This window comes from Pseudopipra pipra, chromosome 11 (genome assembly GCF_036250125.1).
Source record: "Pseudopipra pipra isolate bDixPip1 chromosome 11, bDixPip1.hap1, whole genome shotgun sequence".
NCBI lineage: Eukaryota > Metazoa > Chordata > Aves > Passeriformes > Pipridae > Pseudopipra > Pseudopipra pipra.
In genome coordinates, this window is record NC_087559.1 from 13136599 (window position 1) to 13155279 (window position 18681).

At 38.5% G+C, this 18681-nt stretch overlaps 1 protein-coding gene across 16 annotated transcripts in view; it reads left to right on the forward strand.

Annotated features, from left to right (window-relative positions):
• Positions 1-18681, forward strand: part of TASOR (transcription activation suppressor) — a 46995-nt gene that overhangs the window by 7097 nt on the left and 21217 nt on the right. For 4 of the 16 annotated variants that reach the window (XR_010433469.1, XR_010433471.1, XR_010433470.1 and 1 more), the window contains exons 2-22: positions 101-246; positions 1386-1478; positions 2239-2311; positions 3289-3380; positions 3723-3881; positions 4931-5058; positions 5667-5749; positions 6419-6524; positions 6920-7023; positions 7133-7236; positions 7472-7544; positions 7689-7763; positions 8711-9427; positions 11153-11586; positions 12510-12648; positions 13508-14436; positions 15147-15269; positions 15844-16003; positions 16572-16680; positions 16842-17020; positions 17104-17262. Coding sequence is in view for 12 of the 16 variants with exons in the window: in XM_064667636.1 (XP_064523706.1) it covers positions 101-246; positions 1386-1478; positions 2239-2311; positions 3289-3380; positions 3723-3881; positions 4931-5058; positions 5667-5749; positions 6419-6524; positions 6920-7023; positions 7133-7236; positions 7472-7544; positions 7689-7763; positions 8711-9427; positions 11153-11586; positions 12510-12648; positions 13508-14436; positions 15147-15269; positions 15844-16003; positions 16572-16680; positions 16842-17020; positions 17104-17262; positions 17905-18467 (4748 nt within the window). In the remaining 4 variants the exon portion in view is untranslated. The other 12 variants (XM_064667644.1, XM_064667642.1, XM_064667647.1 and 9 more) reach the window with 12 other exon arrangements.

An 18681-nucleotide genomic window follows, 5' to 3' on the forward strand; every position in this document is an offset into this window, starting at 1 on the left:
CATTTGTCTTCATGCATAAACTGTCAATGAACTGGAGAATTTTGGATTTTTTTCCCACAGATATATTGGTGCTTATTATTTTATTTCTTCTCTTTTATAGCACTCTTTCAGCCAGTAGCTTCAGGTTCTCGAGAATTTGAAGATATTTTGAAGATTCTGCATTCATCTTACTTGGATGCAAGTTCAGTGTCCAATTTCCATTACGAGAGAGCCAGCTTAGTTCATAGTGAACTGTTGGAAAACGAAGTGAGTATACTTGTGGCTTCTCCTTAAGGTACCAGTCAAATGACAATATTTTTTCTGAATCTAGAGGCAAAGACCTGGAGATTATTTTCTACTTGTGTGCTTAATACTTAATTACAATTAATTATGAACTCACATCCCCACAAATATAAGCAGCTATTTTTCAGTCAAGTTTATTACTGCATAGATGTAAACTCTCGCCTGCCAGATACAGTTTTTCTTTTAGTCTTTTTTGAGTATTTGGCACCACTTCTCTCTATGTATTTTTAATTTTCAAAAATTTTCTTAAACTTTTATGTCTTTTTAATAACCTAGAAAGATGTCTTTTTTGCAAGGCTTGATGTTTCCTGTGAAACTTAAGATTAAAATATATGCCTGACACACTAAATTTTCATAGTCTCTGTAGTTTTGTTGTTTTCCAAGAAGTACTTTAACAAGTTGACTACTTGAAGTAGTAAGTGGAGCATCTTGGGTGAAGCACTTCTGTATCTTATCTGGTGTCTCTTAAATCCAGCCTTGGCTTGTTTTCATCACTCTGAAATCAGTTTTCATTCCCAGTGCCAAAAAGCTTCACAGATGAAGTAACTGAATATATAATTTATTTACTGTAATTACTATCTTGGAGCTTTAAAGTAAACTGAAGTATTTTTTGCTACTATAACATTAAATATTCATGGTTACAGCTAAAGAGTATTGCAGCTGGTAAAAACCACCTCAGTAGCATACGGGAGGTGCATCTGCAGAAGTACATGCACAGTGTAAGAGATAATCTGTCTCCTAAAAAAGAAGAAGTTGTATTTCCTGCAGTTTCAAAATATGATGTGGAAGGCATTGAGCTGGATGGTTCTAGCTAGTTCTGCTAACAAAGATAAAACAAAAATGTCACTGCACAGGTTTATTTGAAGAGTGTCTCTTTCTTAAAAAAAACAAAGAAATACTTGGGCAGATAAAGCCAATTATATTTCCCACAGATACAACGATTTTGAAATTTAATTTTAGCGTACTAGAGTGTCATTTGGATCATCTTACGATTATTTTTTGTACCCTCGGATCTGCTAACATAGATAGGGTCTTAAAACACTGAGCCTTGAGTGTGAAGGAGTGATCTGTCTTCCCGTGTTAAGAACTTTCTGTAATACCAGTTCAAAGAAAAACGCAGGGAGCTGAAATGTGATGGTCGCCTGGAAAAGGAGCTCTCTGAGAGCTACGCCTTCCTCTTGGTGAAGCCGTGGAAGGTAAGGATGAAATGCTTTCTCCTTTAGCAGTGAAGAGGTTTGGGGTTTTTTTAGTAGCTTTAATTTTTTAATTCCAGCCCTGGAAGGTGTAGAGAAATGGGAAAGGGATATAATATTTGAGGTAGCTGTAAAGTATCTTCTCTGGTTTAGGCTCTGTTTTATAAATAAAAGGATAGATTTTCTGGATGGCACGTGGATGTTTATTGGTTCTGTGTTTGGGGGTTTTTTTATAGAAGGAGGAATATTTTGTGTTTTCATTGTAGTTGGGTTTTGGTGGTTGCTTGGGGTTTTTTTCATCAACGAGGTAACCTGTAATATTAGAAAATGTGTGTTGTCTTCTGTGTCTCCTCTTTGATCATGTATTTTTAATCAGTGATTGAAAGGGCATTTCTCTGCTTTTTCTGCTGTTATAGAGCCAGGATTTCTTAAGCATTCACTCATTTGGCAGGTTTACTTCTGTTTTAAATATTAAAATTTTCTGTATTACAAGCAAGTAACTTTCATAAACAGTCTTTAAGGTATAGGGAGACTGTTGTTTTTCAAGATACAGGTGAGGCTGTGTAACTGCTTCATGCTCAGTGTTCGACTTGAACAGTTTGACAGTTTTATAAAGCAATTCAGACTAATCTTGCCTCTGTAAGGGTTGGAGTTATTTTTTAATATCAATCTAAATTCTGTAATTGTCATTTCTCACTGTTTGTTCTGTTCATATCCTGGCTTTCCTGATAGAGTTGCTTAAAAAAATGTCTGTTCTCTTTAGATCCAAAGCATATGTGAAAAGGGGCTGGAGGTTGGCAACTCCGAAATATCAATCCTCGGCAGCCCTTCCATGGGTAATTATCTTCTGCTTACAAGTGCTGATGTTGCTCAGTATCAGTTGGCAGATAATGTGAGACAGTTGTGTCAACTTTCAGTCCTTTTTGTGTCACTTACTGCAGGAATATCCCAGCCAGGTATTTTTAGCAAAGTAGACAGACATCAGAACATTATTTCATAACTCTGTTTTTGACTAGTTCGCTTAAATTCCCTTCCCAAAGGGAAGAACTAATTCTCATTTTGGCTTAAGTCAAGCCAATATACCACATCTTTCCAGTAAAACTGGGAGGCCAGAGAGCTAATGCAGTGTGTGTGGTTGTGTGCCTCTGTGTTTGTACATACACACCTGTGCATTCAGAAATACCCTGTGCACACAGTGGCTCAGTATTGATATAGATAGAACTGAAATTCTTGATTCCACAAATCCAACTGGAGCATAGATAGATTGGAGACTTCAAAGAGTTGTGAGGTGTTAAGAGTTTTAAAAGAGCAAGGCAGTAAGGTCCTTTCACAAAGCTTTTCACACAGAAAATTAGGAAATAATTGTCATCCTCTGTAAGAGTAACGTGATACAGAGACAACATGAATATTGAAGGCAGAACAGAGGCGAGGTGGAGGAGAACAAAGGGGTATGAGCGTATAATTTTTTGCTGGTGTAGCTGGTAAAGGTTCTGGAGCCAATTTACCAAAGCTGTTAAATACAGACTTGGAATGAGAGGAACCAAAGCAAAGAGTTCCTGAGTTCAGTTGTAGTTCTTTGATCTGAGGTAGTCAGCCAGACCAACAAAGGACAGTGTTTGAAGCCTTAAAATCTATGTAATAATTAAGTGTTGAAAAGCAAAAAATTATTTTACTTTTGCACTTGAGTGTCAGTTTTGTCTTTATTATTTGATGTACCTTGATTTTTAATCCCATGTAATGGTTTTTAAACCTCTAATATGTTTTAACATTCAGCATAATGTATTCTGTTGGGTCTTTTTTATACCTCTCTCAGGTGTATATATCTCCAAGTATGCTGATTTATTGCAGTCTAATCCTCTACAAGAAGGAGCAGCTGGAGATGTGATTGTTTTTAAAATAATAAAGGTAATTTTATCTTGCTCTTCTTGAAGGATTGTATTGCTTACTGATAACACACAGGTGGTTTTAACCCTAATTTTAATTTGCAAAATTATCTGCTTATAGAGAAACTAGAATCCTACCAGGCTTAAAATCCAGTGTTGACATTGGGTTTACATAATGCATAATAAATTTTTTGTAGAAGGAAAAAATGTATTTTCTTTGTAAGTATGAAAATAATATACTTCTATAATTTACTTTTTTAATGGCCTATTTTATTTTCCCTGCTCTTACTTCCTTTGATACTTCAAGCAATTTGCCAATTTTCAGGAAAAAGCTTCTGCTTACAGTTCTTCTGCTTTATTACAGGGAAAAATGAAAAGCATCTATGACCACATTGATATGAAAGCAATGGAATCAACTGTAAAGAGTGTGTTAGATCCAACCCCAAATCACGAGTGTCACATTTCAAAGAATGCACATAAAATAACCTCCTTGCTGTCTTATCGAGCCTATGACCGAACTCAGGTAAAGTTGAGCATGTGGTAGCTGCTTATATAGAAACTTCACAGAGAAAACTTCTGAAATGATCAAATCACTGCAAATACAACACTGAGCATGTCCTGTAGAGCTCCAGTGGGTGTGTGGAGAGGCCCACGGGTGCCTGTGTTAGAAAATCCAGAACAAGATGTCAGCCTCTCCTGTTTCCCTTGTGTGTACCTGAACCTGATGGAGAAGATCTCCTTCAGATTAGAGTGTAGGTGGAATGGGAAATAGCTAGGGAATGTACCTGGGAGCTGGAATGTAGGCTGGGGAAGAGAGGAGATAATATGTAGAGTTTGAAGTGTAAAAGTATAATTGGCTTGTGGTCATTAAGTGAGTCTCATAAAAGGGAAAATGTTGACTAGGAAAGAATAGTATTTTTTTTTCTTTCTTTCTTTCTTTCTTTTGTTTCTCTTATCAGATTCTCAGGTTTGGAGATGGTGAGGGAGGAGAGAATGGAATCAGTTCCAAGCATTTCTGTTCCTCCAGGTGTTCAGTCTCTATTACTGCAGTAATCTGGTGCAGTCAGATTATTCCACCATCTGTACATGCAGGATCCGTACTTGAAAGCATTCTCTTCAGTATTAACTTCTTTTGTCTTCTGTAAATGAGAGCTGGGCTAAAAAACGAATACATTTTTTCATTTCTCATTACAAACTTGCCTTAATTAACATTTAACATTAGAATTTTGTGACTGAACTAAGGATAGACTCCAAAACTCACTGCAAGGCTCACTTTCCTCAGTGAATTTTTTTTTTGTTTTTGTTAGTTGTCCCTTAGCTCATCAAGAATATACTTTCAAATAAATGGTGCAAAATCAGTTTTTCATTCTTGATTAGCTCCTGAAGTAGTGTTCATCTGTCAGTGGTTGATAAAGGAGGGAGAAGGTAAAAAAACTACCTTAATCGATTGTATTATAAAGTACAAAAAAGAACAGCATTTAAAAGCTTCCTTATTTTAGATACCAGCTTTTAAAGAAATTGACTGTTGGTCCAGCCTTCTAATTTAACATTGTGCTTGCTTTTTTTTCCTAGTACTATTTTTATGAATATGGCTTTGGTGAGATAAGGCGAAGACCAAGACATGTTTGTCCTCATGCTGTTGTTTCATTTACTTATAAAGGTGGCATGGCGCAAGGACCAAAATTCTCGTCCTCATCAAGGTAAGCCAGGAAATGAGTTTTGGAGCTGCATGCGACATGAAGAATTCATAGCTTTTGGCAGTAGCTTAGAAATGATTTTAATGAACAGTGCTGAAATGAATGGACATGTCACAGGGGCTTAGCATAATAAATACTTCTAATGCAAAGCAAGAAGTGGCAGAATTGGTTTTATGCAGCAGACTGTCCTGTGGGAAGCACTTCCGCTGGTTTTTTTCCACCTACTTGGCTTCTGCCAAGGTGGAATGCATGTATAGTGGGGGGTTTTTACCTAACTGAGGAAATTCATGGACATAAAAATGTTCACAACGTTATCTTGCTTGGTATTCTAAAATAATATTCTGTATATTTTGTCACTGAACTCTTCATTGGTATCTTACTGCTGGTGGAGAGAATATCTAAGTGGGCAGTTGATCACAGGTAGCATGTGATACCTGTGCTGATAGGAAGGCATGCAGATGTGGGAGCTCAACTGTGGGGTGCTGAAACCCATTATCAAGATACCTAAAATAGCACAGGATGCTGCAGTGTTGATTGCTTGAGGTTACAGAGTCAGTTACCAGTGGTACTGTTTCATTAGACTGATAAAGTATCCTTATTGTAAAATGGAGTGGCCAGAATTTTCTGTTACAACCCAGTCCTTCTGTCTGTCTTTTGCTTAGACCAAACACCTTCAACACAGATAGAAGAACAGGTAAGAATGAACTGCATTTTTTTGTTTTTATGATACAGACATGGAAAGTTTTGGATGTTTTTCCCCATGTGATTTTATGTTCAACCAACTTAGTTATGCTGACTGTGTACCTGAGTGTTATCCTGTACCATGCTGATTGCAGGCATCTCTTCCTGATACTGGATGGTGGAACAAACACCTTAATATGTATCTTCTTTTATCAGAACAAACCAGAAGTGAACAAAATCAAAATCTTTTTTCCCTCCTTTTCTACTTATAGTGTAGTAAGAACTGTTCTTCAGTTCCTGAATCTCCTGTTCAGTGGCATTTCAAATAATACAGTCCTCTGTCCTGCTTTTTTTTGAACCTCATTCAAGCCAAACTAATATGTATGAAAGTGGTTGGCAGTTAAGGTAAGGAAAGAGGATATCATTTCTCAGATGTTGGGATCAACGGGATATAGACAGGTGTAGGTAACATCCATCCTCTGGATGAACTGCTTAAGCAGTTCAAAACATGATAGGATTGAAATCACCCTGTTACCTTTTAACATTGTTGTCTGGTCTGGTATTAGTATAAAATTTTCCCTAAACTGGTTTTGGAAATTCAGCAGCCTCTTTGCTGCCATTTTCTTTCAGTCCCACTTAGCAAGTGGTTTCACTTAGTCTTTCTTTTTCCATCTTAATTTAGAGAAATCTGCTGTTACAGTATGGAGGGGACAGCTTTGGAATAAGGGCAAACTTGTGTGCCATGTTTCCTTAAAATCAGCAACATGTTCCTTCCCTCCATGCAAGCTGTGAGTATTGCCATTTAAACATTAAGTCTAAAATACTGTTGTGTTAAAACTCTTTCTACTGGATTTGGGATATATTCAGATGAAAATCTAAAATACTAAGTGCTTTATATATGTCAGACTAGACTGGAGTCATACATGTCCAGAGCTTCCTGGAGTTCAGGCACACAACTGTTAACATCTCTTTGCTGTTCAGTGTTTTGTTGTGATTTTTTCTTTTTCCATTGAAGTGACACACACTCCTTTGCAAGAGTAAACACCACTGGCATGAGATAGTCCAAAGAAATTATTTTTAAGAGCATGTGTTTAATAGTTTCAGGTCACTGAGGGTAGAACTATGGGAGGTAAAAAAAGAGGCCCTTATTTTTTTTCTCCCTCCCCCCACCCTTTTTCTCCAGCCCTGAGAAGCTTGAGGTTGAAAAGGTTGCCAGCATTGATGAGCTGAAGAAAAAAATTTCACCAGCTTTGTTCTTTAAAGAAACTTACCAAGTAGGAAAAGAAGGTAAATAGTTCTACCTTCATTTTTTTAAATTCAGAATTTTCAATTTTTCTGAACTACAGATTTGTTTCTTTTTTTCCTGCCTTCTCTTTTTCCCCTTGTGCTGTGTCAGTGTTGAAGGACGGCCTGTACTGTAGCCTGTATGAAGCTGTGGAGAAGTCCCGTTCTGGGAGTCACTTGGAGGGTTTACTTCAAAAACTAGAGAAAGAGAAACTTGTGAGTGCGACAGATTTGACTATTCCTGTTTTTAAAAATCATTTTACTAACTAGTAATTTGAGGCATACTAAAAGATCCATGATCTCACTGGAATTCCTTAGCTGGCATATCCTAAAATATTGTAGAAGGGCTTTTCTCTGCTCATGACAGAATTTATCTTACAGTCAGTAAGAGTATTTGTAGCGAGCAGACATCTCTGATGGAAGCAGTTTACTCTTTTTTGCCTGAAAACAGGTTCTTGTGAAACCACTTCTGGACAGAGGATTTCTTTTTCTCCTTTCTCCTTGGCAAATGATGTCCCCTTATGGTAAGCATACTCTGTGTTTTTTGGGTTTGAGTTGGTTTTGTTGTTTTGGTTTTTTTAGGGGGAGTGGGTTTATGAGTACTAGACTGTCTTTTGGTGCATAGTGGTGCTCTCCTTTGTAACTGTTTTTGGTTTGTTGTGTTCTAGACCAACAGGTTGGATGGTCCCGTGTGTTTCATGCATTATTTCTGTTTCCAGAGCCTAGAGGTGTAATTAGCTCAGGTAAGTTTGTTCACTGTTGAGAGTGTTCTGTACAGACTTATTTAAACATAGATTATATTCTTTTGAAGACCTTGTACTGGTTACAGGCAGTCACTGTAAACTAGGAGTAACAGTTTGTATTGATTATGGTCGTAGTGATGGTTTTCAAAAACATTTATTTCTTCACAAAAGGAAAAAGTTACAAGTGATATTGTCAAAACATCACTCTTTTCAGGCATTTAACTTTTACAAGGAAGTTCTTGTCCCAAGTCTTGGCAGCTTCCCAGAGTCTTAGCTTTGTATTTCTTATTTTAAAAAAAAACAACTTTACATTTTTCTTATTTAAGTAACAATTGTGAAAATTCCAGCAGTTACAGATTGGGTAAGGAGAGATAAGCTGACATTTAAAGTGTGTGCATGCCAGGTACTTAAAAATACTCTGTTCTTGGTGCAGTGACATCTCAAAGACTTGTGAGCTCCAGTTTCTGTCAAACACAAGGTTAATCACTGGTTTTAGTCTTCAGGGTGCTTAAATGATTGAATGGAGAAAAGTTTCAGTTTGTCATTGGAAGGGGGGAAGAGTGTGAATAAATAATTAAAAAAAGGGTACAACTTACAGCTTCCTTGAGGATGTGGTAAAAGGATCTAACTTCTTCTCAGGACGGGGGAATCCTGTTCAGTAGAGCAGTTTAATTTGGAAGTGATGACTGTATGTATCTAGGACACAGGTTACCACCAAATTCTGAAAATAAGCGGTTCATCATGACTGTGAGTGTGAGTAGGTTGACTTCTAAGTAGACTTTAAAGCTGGTTATGGCACAAAAGGACCCAAACTTCTCTGGCTTCTGAATCATTTCTCCACAGTCATTCCAAACTCTGTTTCACCCAATATGTATTAATAGAGAATATTGCTAACTAGTCATCAGTTATTGATAGCTTCATGATTTGATTTTAATTTTCTCCTACAGCAGCACGAAGAAGTGTTCCATTTGGAAATTCAGCTCCCATGGTTTCACATGAAAAAAAGGGAATCATTCCAGAATTCACAAGGTTTATTTCATCTCTACATTTTGCTTTAATCCAGGCTCGTAAAGAGATTAGTCCACCCTTCGATCTTGTTGTTGTTGTTGAAAAGTATATAAATGAGTATTTGAAAAAGCTCTTTCGTGGCACTCTAAAGGGTAGAGAATTTAAATTACGTGAGTATTCGACGCGGTTGGATGACAAAAGATATGTTTATCCTGCTCCAAGGTATAAAGCTCATATTGATGAATACTTGCAAAACTATATCTTTCGTTTTGGGACGTATCAGCTGCCTCTTTCTAGAGCTAAAGAACTGATTGAGAGGAATTTGAGACCTCAGCAGTTCAGTCCCATCTCAGACTATGAAGCCACAGAAGACTACTCAGATATTGCCAAGGCAAAATGCAGGAAAAGAATCCATGCAAAATATGAAGCCACTGCTGCCAAGCAAAAGCTGCTTCCTTCTGGAGATTATGATACTGAAAGACTCAAAGAACTTATTAACTTAATCCAGTGTAGGAAAAAAACTGCAGGTGGAGATTCTGACTCTGAAGACCCCAAAATTAGAAGTGGTCTGAAAAGAAAGCTGGAAAAAGAGTCTGAAAGTTTGCACAAATACTTAAAAAGGAGTGAATCTTCAGAGAATATTTGTCAGTATGACGGTAAGAAAGTCTTTGTTTAGAGTTCTTCTTTAAACATTGTAATTCAAAGCATATTTAATCTTCATAGATTGAATATTTTTTGCATGCTGTAGATATTTAATGCATGGTGGTTCATTTGAACATTGGCCTGAGATTTACCAATAGAGAGTAAGTTTATTTTTATGTAGTTTGCCTCTTTCTAGGAGACAACAGGAATTGTCATGCTTTTGTTCTGCCTCTTTGGGAAGAAGGCAGACTTCCCAAGAGTTTGCTTAGCTGTGGAACTGTCCCAAGACTTTCTAATACAGAGTGCTCAGCAGATTTGATATCATAATGTCTTTTGCAGAGTTTGACTTTAGGCTTTGCTGTAATTCCTTATGGCTCCAATACCCTATATAATACCTCAGAAGTTTGGATTGAAGGGAAGAAGCATAGTTAAGTTTTGAAATAGCCAGTAATGTGTGCAGTGGGACAAAGGAAACAATAGTATTAAGATTGAACTATGCTATACATTATCTACAGTCTAAACCTCAGATAATTATCACAGATATCATCTGACATAAGATCTGCCAGAAAAAAAAAAACCCTTTGATTTCTGTTTCCCTGACCCTTTTCCGAAGGCAATGATAGAAGCCTCCTGCAGAAGGGGGAAAACTGAGGAGGAGCGTTGCACAAAGAAGAGGAGTTTTACACCAAGCACCAGTCACTCTCATGTACATGACTCACTTTGGAAGATGAAGTGACTGATCTTAGAAATAAATTGCCCTCTTGAGAGGGACAAAAGATACGGGCATGTAGGGATGGAGGAGACAAAGGCTAGGCTTTATGCTTGGGATTCTTGCTTGGAATTCTGTGAACCTTAAGGATATTTTGACATTGATTATTCGTGTAAAATATGTGATTGCATTTCTGCCTGGTCATCAGAACAGCATCTGTTCATAAGTAAATTTTGACTTACCTCCCTCAAAGGTACCAAGCCAGCAACATCTGTCTATAGCTTGAATTCCATGGTTTTATATAACCCTGGAAGTCCATTTGTTTGTCTTGCAAAAAATCTTACCTAGATTTTGTGAGCTTCAGTATCTCAGCATGATTAGATTTTTATTAGTCAAACAGCACTTCACAATTCCATGTTTCCATATATGACAAGTGAATTAGAGATTATTCAGATATTTAAGTAGTTGCTTAGCCTGTTTTGTCCTGAGAAGAATAAATAGCTATGGTATTTACTCATCCAAGGGGATGAGTGCAAGAGTAATAAACCTGTTCTAAAGTTTTTTTCAGTATAAAGAGACACGGTACATTTTAGATCTATCCCTAATGTAATATAACTTAAGCATTAATTTACTCATCAGCTTCTGGAGCAACAGGGATAGGATGGGGAGAAGTAAATATTGTGCTCAAATGAATCTTTTTCTTTCAACAAGTGATGTGAATGTTATAAGGTTTCCATAAAATACCTAGATCACAGTATGTGACTTCTACTAAAACATAACATAGTGTGGTATTGAGTGACCTAGACAAAGGTAATTATTTAACTGGGAGAGTACAAGCTTTAGAAACTGCTCTTTTGTCAACATGTACCTGTTTAAGAGATTTTGTTAAAATAATGTATTTGTACAGTATAAATTGATGCTAAAGAGTGAGACTGGGGGTATGTGGCAGATGTTTTGGAGGGGTGTCTGGTTTTGGTTTAATTTTAAGACTTGGTAATGGATTACTTTTCCCTCCTTACCCTATTCCAAGGGGGCAGAACCTCGGATTCACTACACTCTGTTTTCTCAACTAATTCTGGTCTGGGTGGACACGGTGCTGACTTCAGGCAGCAAGATGGATCCAATTCTGCTGCTGCTGACCCACATAGCCTCATTAAAATACTTTTGGAAACACTAGCTCCTGGAGGACGCTTGGATTCCTCATTGGCACAGTCTATAAATCAAGATTTAGCATTAAGCACTGATGAAATGGAAGAGGATATGAGACAAAATTATGAATATGAATCCATTCCAGCTCAGGATCATGAGCTTCCTAATACTGCTCAGGCTGACAGTGTTAACTTCAAGGACCCTGAAAGCCTAGTGATTCTGGAACCTGATGTGCCATGTCTGCCCTACCCTGTCAGTGGTGATCTACGGCTTCCAGATAACGAAGTAGGCTTTGAAGACACACTACAGTTACAAGTAAGTGAAACTGCCAAGGTGCTGATAACAAATGTACTATTTTCATAAATAGTATGAGACTGAATGGAAAAAACATATTTTTTTACACAGGTAAACATAGATAAGTACTGACTTCTCTGTGAAGAAGCTTTCCTGTTTGGTAGGAACATATATGGAAATTTTCTTCACTCTTAAGTGTGTGTTCTGTTTCCTTATATCTGCTCTTTCTGCAATAAAATGGGAGCAGAGTTGAAGAATTTTGAGCACTTACCTGCATGCCCAGCTCCCTTTGTGTGCCTTCTTGGTGCAGTGGTGTACACGAGTTCCAGGCAGACTTCTGACAGCACACAACTGGCAGAACACCCTTTGCAGAAGACCCTTTTGCTCAGGGATCACAGGGCCCCAACTGCTTGCTCCAGCACATTACCCTACAGGAGTGTTCTGTGACCTCTGGTACTGGTATTTACACACATGGCTCAGTTTCTAAGTCATAGAGCAGGAAAGAGTTTGTCCTACCTGTAATCTCTGTGCTGTTGTGCTTCTAACCACCTGGAATGTGAGATGAAATAGGATTGTCTAAGGGCGCAGTACGAGTTGCAGGCAGTGCCTCAGCAATGCCAACATCTCGTGGCTTTAGTCAGGTATCAAGACAACAGCCTGAAAAGGGCTGGGGAGCAACCAGTTTTCCCCTTCTTTCCTCTTTGCCCCACCCGGCTTCTGTACTGTAAGGCACATGCTCAGGACTGCCTTAGTTTACTTCATGGTAGACCAGGAAAGTACCTCATGTAAACATTTCTGAGTTTGACTTTACTGATGGCAGAAGTGCCAATGTGCTGGTGAACTCAGGTGCATTCTTACTGGCAGCTGTTCAGAATGTAAAAAGCTTAATGGCTGGCAAAACCAAAAGAAATGGTTTTGAGCTGAGCATTTTGATTGTTTTTTAGGAAGCAAGTATTGGAAGCCTAAGTACCTTTGAAGACTGTAGTCCTAGTGCACCTATAGAACATGTGCATGGCAGTCAACATCCCAGCTCAGATAATACAGGAGAAGTTGGAATGCACTGGAAACTTATTCCAATTACAGGTAAGATGGGTTTAACTCCTCTATTCATACAAATAGTGAATGAAAACATATTCTAAAGGTTTGTATCCTTCATGGATCCCACTTTTGGGTCACACTGGTACACAAGCACTGCCTGTACAGTTGTTTCTGGTATTTGATTAATACAGAAATCTGCTGGAGGAAAACAAATACTGGTGGAGAATATTGGTTTGCCTACATAATGACATAATTTAGAAGTGCAAATGCTTTAAAAACAAGCAAAACTGTAGTTTTGAATGTGGATGGTGAAGAAACTGAGTGCTGCAGAAAGGATCTGAGGTTTGCGTTATGAGAGGCTTTCAGCACTCCTTGCAGCATCAGTGAAGCTGTGTCAGTAAGCACCATCAGGCTGATATCCTCCCTTTTTAAGCTAAAAAAAACTCGACTTCACAATTGTGAGATCAGCCTTGCAGCTTGCAGTCCAACTCCCCAAGGTCACATGTGGCTAAAATAAGCTTTTTGAAAGCGAGGATTATAACCTAGTAGCAAATGAAAATATTTCAATAATTTGTCACCCTGCATGATTTCTAATTTGATTTTTAATTTGTAATTGAGGCAGTTCCTGTTATGCTTAATCATGTTATCGCTAGGAAAATTCCTTGTATTCTGCTTTTTCAGCAAACTTTGACTGTATTGTTCCACTGTCTCAGGAGCTGTTAAATGTCCTGTGCTTCTGTACCTCAGCAGACTGTAACACTTGAGTCTTTGGATTTAAGTTGGTTGGTGTGGGAGACACAACAGTAATGCTGTTTTCAAGCTGTTTGGGAGGTTTTAGTGTATCAGTTGTGTGTGAGTTTCAAACATGAGGTGATGATGATGATGATGAACTCTTCCTATCTAGGTCTGAAATCACCAGAAGAGCCACTGGTGTGTTTGCCACCAACGGATGCCCTTCCTAATGACCCCCGGGTAATAAATAGACAGAGAAGTTCTGATGACCAGTTTCCGTACTCTCCATTTTCAGACACACAAAAGGGGACAGCAGAAGATGGACATAATACAGGACAAGTGGAGAAACCTGAAGATGAGTATGGGCTAGCGGACCAGCCTTTTTCAGCTAAGCATTCCATTAGTGCAGTAATAGAAACGACCCTGTTAGAAGAATATAATCTCTTTGCACGAAAGATTCAAGAAATTTTGCAGCAGAAGAACATTGCTTATGTTAGTGGGATGCCCACACCGGTCTTCTCTGCCCGAGAGAGGATGATGAGACTTTCTGAATACATATGTTTAAAGGCATCAGAGGTGTCTGTCCAAGAATATATAGAGACACTGAATGAAAAGTTGCACAGTGTCATTTTGGCTTCTTCCTGCTATAAGCACCCTCAACCCATTTATTCTAGTCCTGAACCCTCCGAAGTTGGGAGCAACACTGCAGCAAACCCTGTGCCCGACACACTGTCTGTGTGCAGGGATGCTGACACAGCGCTGTTACCAGAGCCACTGGGCAATAACCTGCTGGAAGACCTGCACTCCAGTGAGCAGCCTTCATCAAGCTTGCCCCTAGTGAAGGAGAAAATGGATCATGTGAACACTAAACCAGAGGATCAGACCTCTTCTAGTGGGGATCTGATGGAGCCACCAGAGAAGACACAGAAATCCCCCGAGAACCTAAGCATTTCAACTCAACCAGCTTTTTCTAATATTATAAGCCAGATAAAACCTGAAGTATTTACCAGCTTGGTCAAAATTATGAAAGATGTACGGAAAAATACTGTCAAATTTTATATTCATGAAGAGGAAGAAAGCGTTCTTTGCAGAGAAATCAAGGTAAATCTGTTTCAGTTCAGCCTCTCTATAGTGTCAGAATAGAGAGCCTTTCAAATTCAAATGTATGAAATTGGACTTACAAACATAAAGTAGTCTGACATTATTTCAGAAAAGGTTGAATTGTGAAAGTGAATTGTGAAAGTAGGCTGTCCTGTCCCATTTCTTGTTTGACCTTTTGAGGTAGTCTTGCTTATATTTAGCTTTTACATAAGTCTTTTTCTTGCAGTTGGAAAGCAGAACAGGCTGTAGGTTGGTTCTTTCTGAACATCCTGCCAGGGGGTGGCCTTACAGAGAAAAGATAATAAGGGAAAAAATGTGATAGCTTACCATTTTAGAAAGAATGTATGAAGAGTCACTGTGTGTGCCTTTGGGAGTTTTTCCCCTTCTCCTCTAGTTAATAGTACTGATAACTTTGGGAGATCACTGTTCTTCTGTAGTAAAATGGGTAAGTTGAAAGTGAAATAATAAAAACTTCTGGCTTTACGTGAAAGCTCAGGCTGTTTGGTAGACTGTCAGTTGGCCACGACTGACTTGGTGAAACAGCCAGTCTATGTGTTGCTGCATCCTTCTGGTTAATGTATGGGAGAGACAAGGAAGCCACTCCCTCTGAGATGCATCTGAGTGGAAAACTTACTTGCCATGGTCATCATCTGAGGATTGTTTTGACCAAACTATTCACTTTTTTCCCATCTTTTCTTTCTTGGTGGTAGGATTATCTTATAAAGTTGGGTAATACAGAGTGCCATCCAGAGCAGTTCCTTAAGAGAAGAGCTGATTTAGATAAACTCTTGATCATCATCCAAAATGAAGACATCGCCAACCTCATCCATAAGGTATGTCACACACAGGTAAATGTGTGCTATAAAAAGCTGTTGTTACTGGTGGGATGAGGTCACTTTGAGCCAGGCTGCTTTCTCTTGACAACACAGCATTTAAATAGTGCCTCGTGTTTAGTTGCTGTTTGAAGAAACAAAATGGTTGTGGTAAAAATGGTCTTGTTCATCATGTACTCACAGCTTCTTCCACCCCCACACACGTGCTAATGTGTATTTATTCTTAGTAGTTGTAAAGCTGTAGAGAGGCCTGAGTAGTTCTGCATCTAGTTCTGTGATGCTCTAATGACAGGTGAAGGCAGCTCTCAGATGACCTTTATATATTCCTGACAGCTGGGGCTTATGAACCAGTGTTGGACAGAAAGTGAAATTATTCCAAATGCTCAGCTTCCATTTGTCTAATTCCTGTTATGTTCCTGAGAGAGCACCTCCCCAGGCAAGAGAAAAATCAGTAATTCCTTGAAAATGTGTTTTGAAATTTGGTGTTTGGCATTAGTAAATCAGAAAGTTCTGTAGTTGGTTTTTTTGTATGACCTTTAGTATACATCTCTGATTTTCTAATGTTTTTAAACAGATCCCATGCCTAGTAACTTTGAAGAGGCTCTCCTGTGTCAGCTTTGCGGGAGTTGATAGTTTGGATGATGTGAAAAATTACACTTACAATGAACTGTTTGTGTCTGGTGGTTTTGTTGTGTCGGATGAATCTGTCCTTAATCCAGAGTCCATCACTACAGGTGGGTGTGATGCTTCCTGAAGCTTTAAAGCAGACTAAAAGCCTGACATTTCAGACCCTGAGAGGTGCTGTACTCACTGCAGTGAAGGTTCTGTGATGTTTTTTGAGAACTTCAGCTAATTCAGTATCTTTCTCACCTCAGTGGCCTTACTGAAGGACATTTGAACAGGGAGATTTTGTCTTAAGTTTGTATTACATTGTGTAGTTATGTACATGGAACCTTTTATTCCTTACTACTCAATCCACAAATATGGTAGGAAAAAATATTGAAAACCTAAATTTTTTCACTTTTTCTTTATTTGAAATTGAATAGTTAATGGAGTTACCATTTTTGGTAACACTATGTATGACTGAGATCAGCTTTTAAATACCACTGTTGGGCACCTGACCTACAGAAAAGCAGCTCAGTTTTGTGATACTGTTGTTGGCCAGTCTGCTCAGAAGAAAACCTGAATAGTTGTGTGACTGTGCTGTGATGGAAACAGAAAGCAGCTTTATGTATATACTGAAGCAGTATTTTCAGTTTGCATACCACAAAATTTAACTTCTATTAAATATTTCCATAACAGATAAACTAAAGCAATTCTTAGAGTTTCTGGAGGCTCTCAATACCCCAGATGGGAAATGGCAGTGGAAAGTCCACTGCAAAATACAAAAAAAACTGAAAGAGCTGGCGAGGTAAGTAATGTTCTTCAGTGCCACCTGTTAAAATGCTTCAACTTTTTCATTATGCTCTCCAAATCCCACCTCAGTACAACTTACTCTCATGTTTGTCTTCTAATATTTAGACTGACCTTAAATCGAGTATTTCTAACATTGAGCTTTTCCCCCCACTGTAGGATGAATGCCAATGCTCTGAGTCTGCTCACACTTCTGAATACCTATCAAAAGAAGCACTTGGTTGAGATTCTGTCTTACCATAACTGTGATTCTCAAACTCGAATTGCTCCAGACCTAGACTGTCTCATCAGGCTTCAGGCTCAAAACATACAACAGAGACATGTTGTCTTCTTAACAGGTAAAGCCCAAAGTTGTGAATACCTCTTTCCCTTTTTTGATAATAGGTGCTAAACATTAATACAAAATCTTTTATGTGTTTAGAAAAGAACCTCAAAACATTCTCGAGTTATGTTGATAATGGCATAGTGGTTGCTGCTGTCGATGACTTTATGGAGAATTTTAAAAGCCTCGTTGGGTATCACAACTCGGTTACGGAGCAGAGCTGCCTTCCTGCCTCCGGAGCTCACCAAAGACAATCAGGTAACGTTAAACTCACTTAAACTTCCATTGCCAAACTAGATGTGTGGGGTGGGAGGTCCTTTAGACAGTGTGCCTTGACTCTTGTCAATGAACACTGCAGCTGGCAAGGAAAACCCAACTCTCCAGCTACTCTTTTTCTGTTTTAAATGATGGGGGAAAGGCAGTTGGGATGGAGCCCCAGAGGAGATCTAAAATACAGAAGGTACAGGCTAACATGGTACTCGAGGCGCTAGACAGAGTAGTGTAACCATCTCTTCAGGAAAAGGATAAACTTTACTACCTACCTTTATCTACTTTTAGTAGATAAACTGTACTGAGATGTCAGTTTTTGTACTCCTTTTAATTGAATACTTACCTGCTGTGTAACTTTAGATGCTGTTTTGACATTGCCCCCTTTGGAGCTGGGAGTTGGGATTTCCCAACACTAAATATGAACACAATGTGCAGAATTGGAGTAACTGGACACTCCCCCAGAGGGTTAAGTGTGTGTGTTGAGTAAGTGAACACGAGTGGCAGAAGACCAAGACTTAAGTGCTATTGGACTTGCTGACCTGAAGTGTAACTTGCTGTGAGTAGTGTATGGCCTTTCTAACCCAAGTTTGTATTTCAATAGAATAGGACTTTCTCTCTTTTTTAATGTAGTTCTTGTAGAAAAGGATGAGAAGGATGAGGAGGACATGTCTCTGGATTCAGGGGATGAAATATCACAAATAGAAATCTGCAGTGATGCCTCTAAGTATGATACTCATGTGGAAGCTTTGCAGACAGAGGCCAAGGGCCCACATGGAGTAGATGCTAAAGAAAGCTGCTTATCAGTTACAGAGTTATCTCCCGAAGCACAAACTGGCCTGGTGGAAAAGACTCCTAAAAGTGACTTGGAAGAGAAACAGCCACTTACTCCAGGTTCTACAACATGCTCTGCTGAGGGAGAAAAACACAATTCAGTTGAACAAACTCCTTTCAGTAACTTCCCGGTTTATAGCAGACAATTAAACATGTCCCATCAATTCAGCCACTTAAATGTACTCACTCATCAGACTTTTCTGGGAACAACATATCCAATTTCTTCTGCAAATCAAAACCAAGAAGGGAGCAATTATTTTCTCTCTGCCTACAGTCAGAGCATGGATACAGAAAAGTCCTCATCACCTGGTGGCTGGGACAGCAGCTGTGATTCTTCCAGGCCATATTCAGAACAGAAATAAACACTTAAGTCTCTTTTTCTAAGTTGCTGTGGACTTCTCAGTTTCTAAAATGTTGGATTAACAATTTCTATTTTATTCTGGAGCAGAATGTTTCTTGTTCTTGTTATCTCAAATGTTTTCTTGTTCTATTTAAATTCCTGATGGCTTGTCCCTCTTGGAACCATCTGAAAGTTTAAATAAATATATATTTTTTAACGTTTACTGTACTTGAATT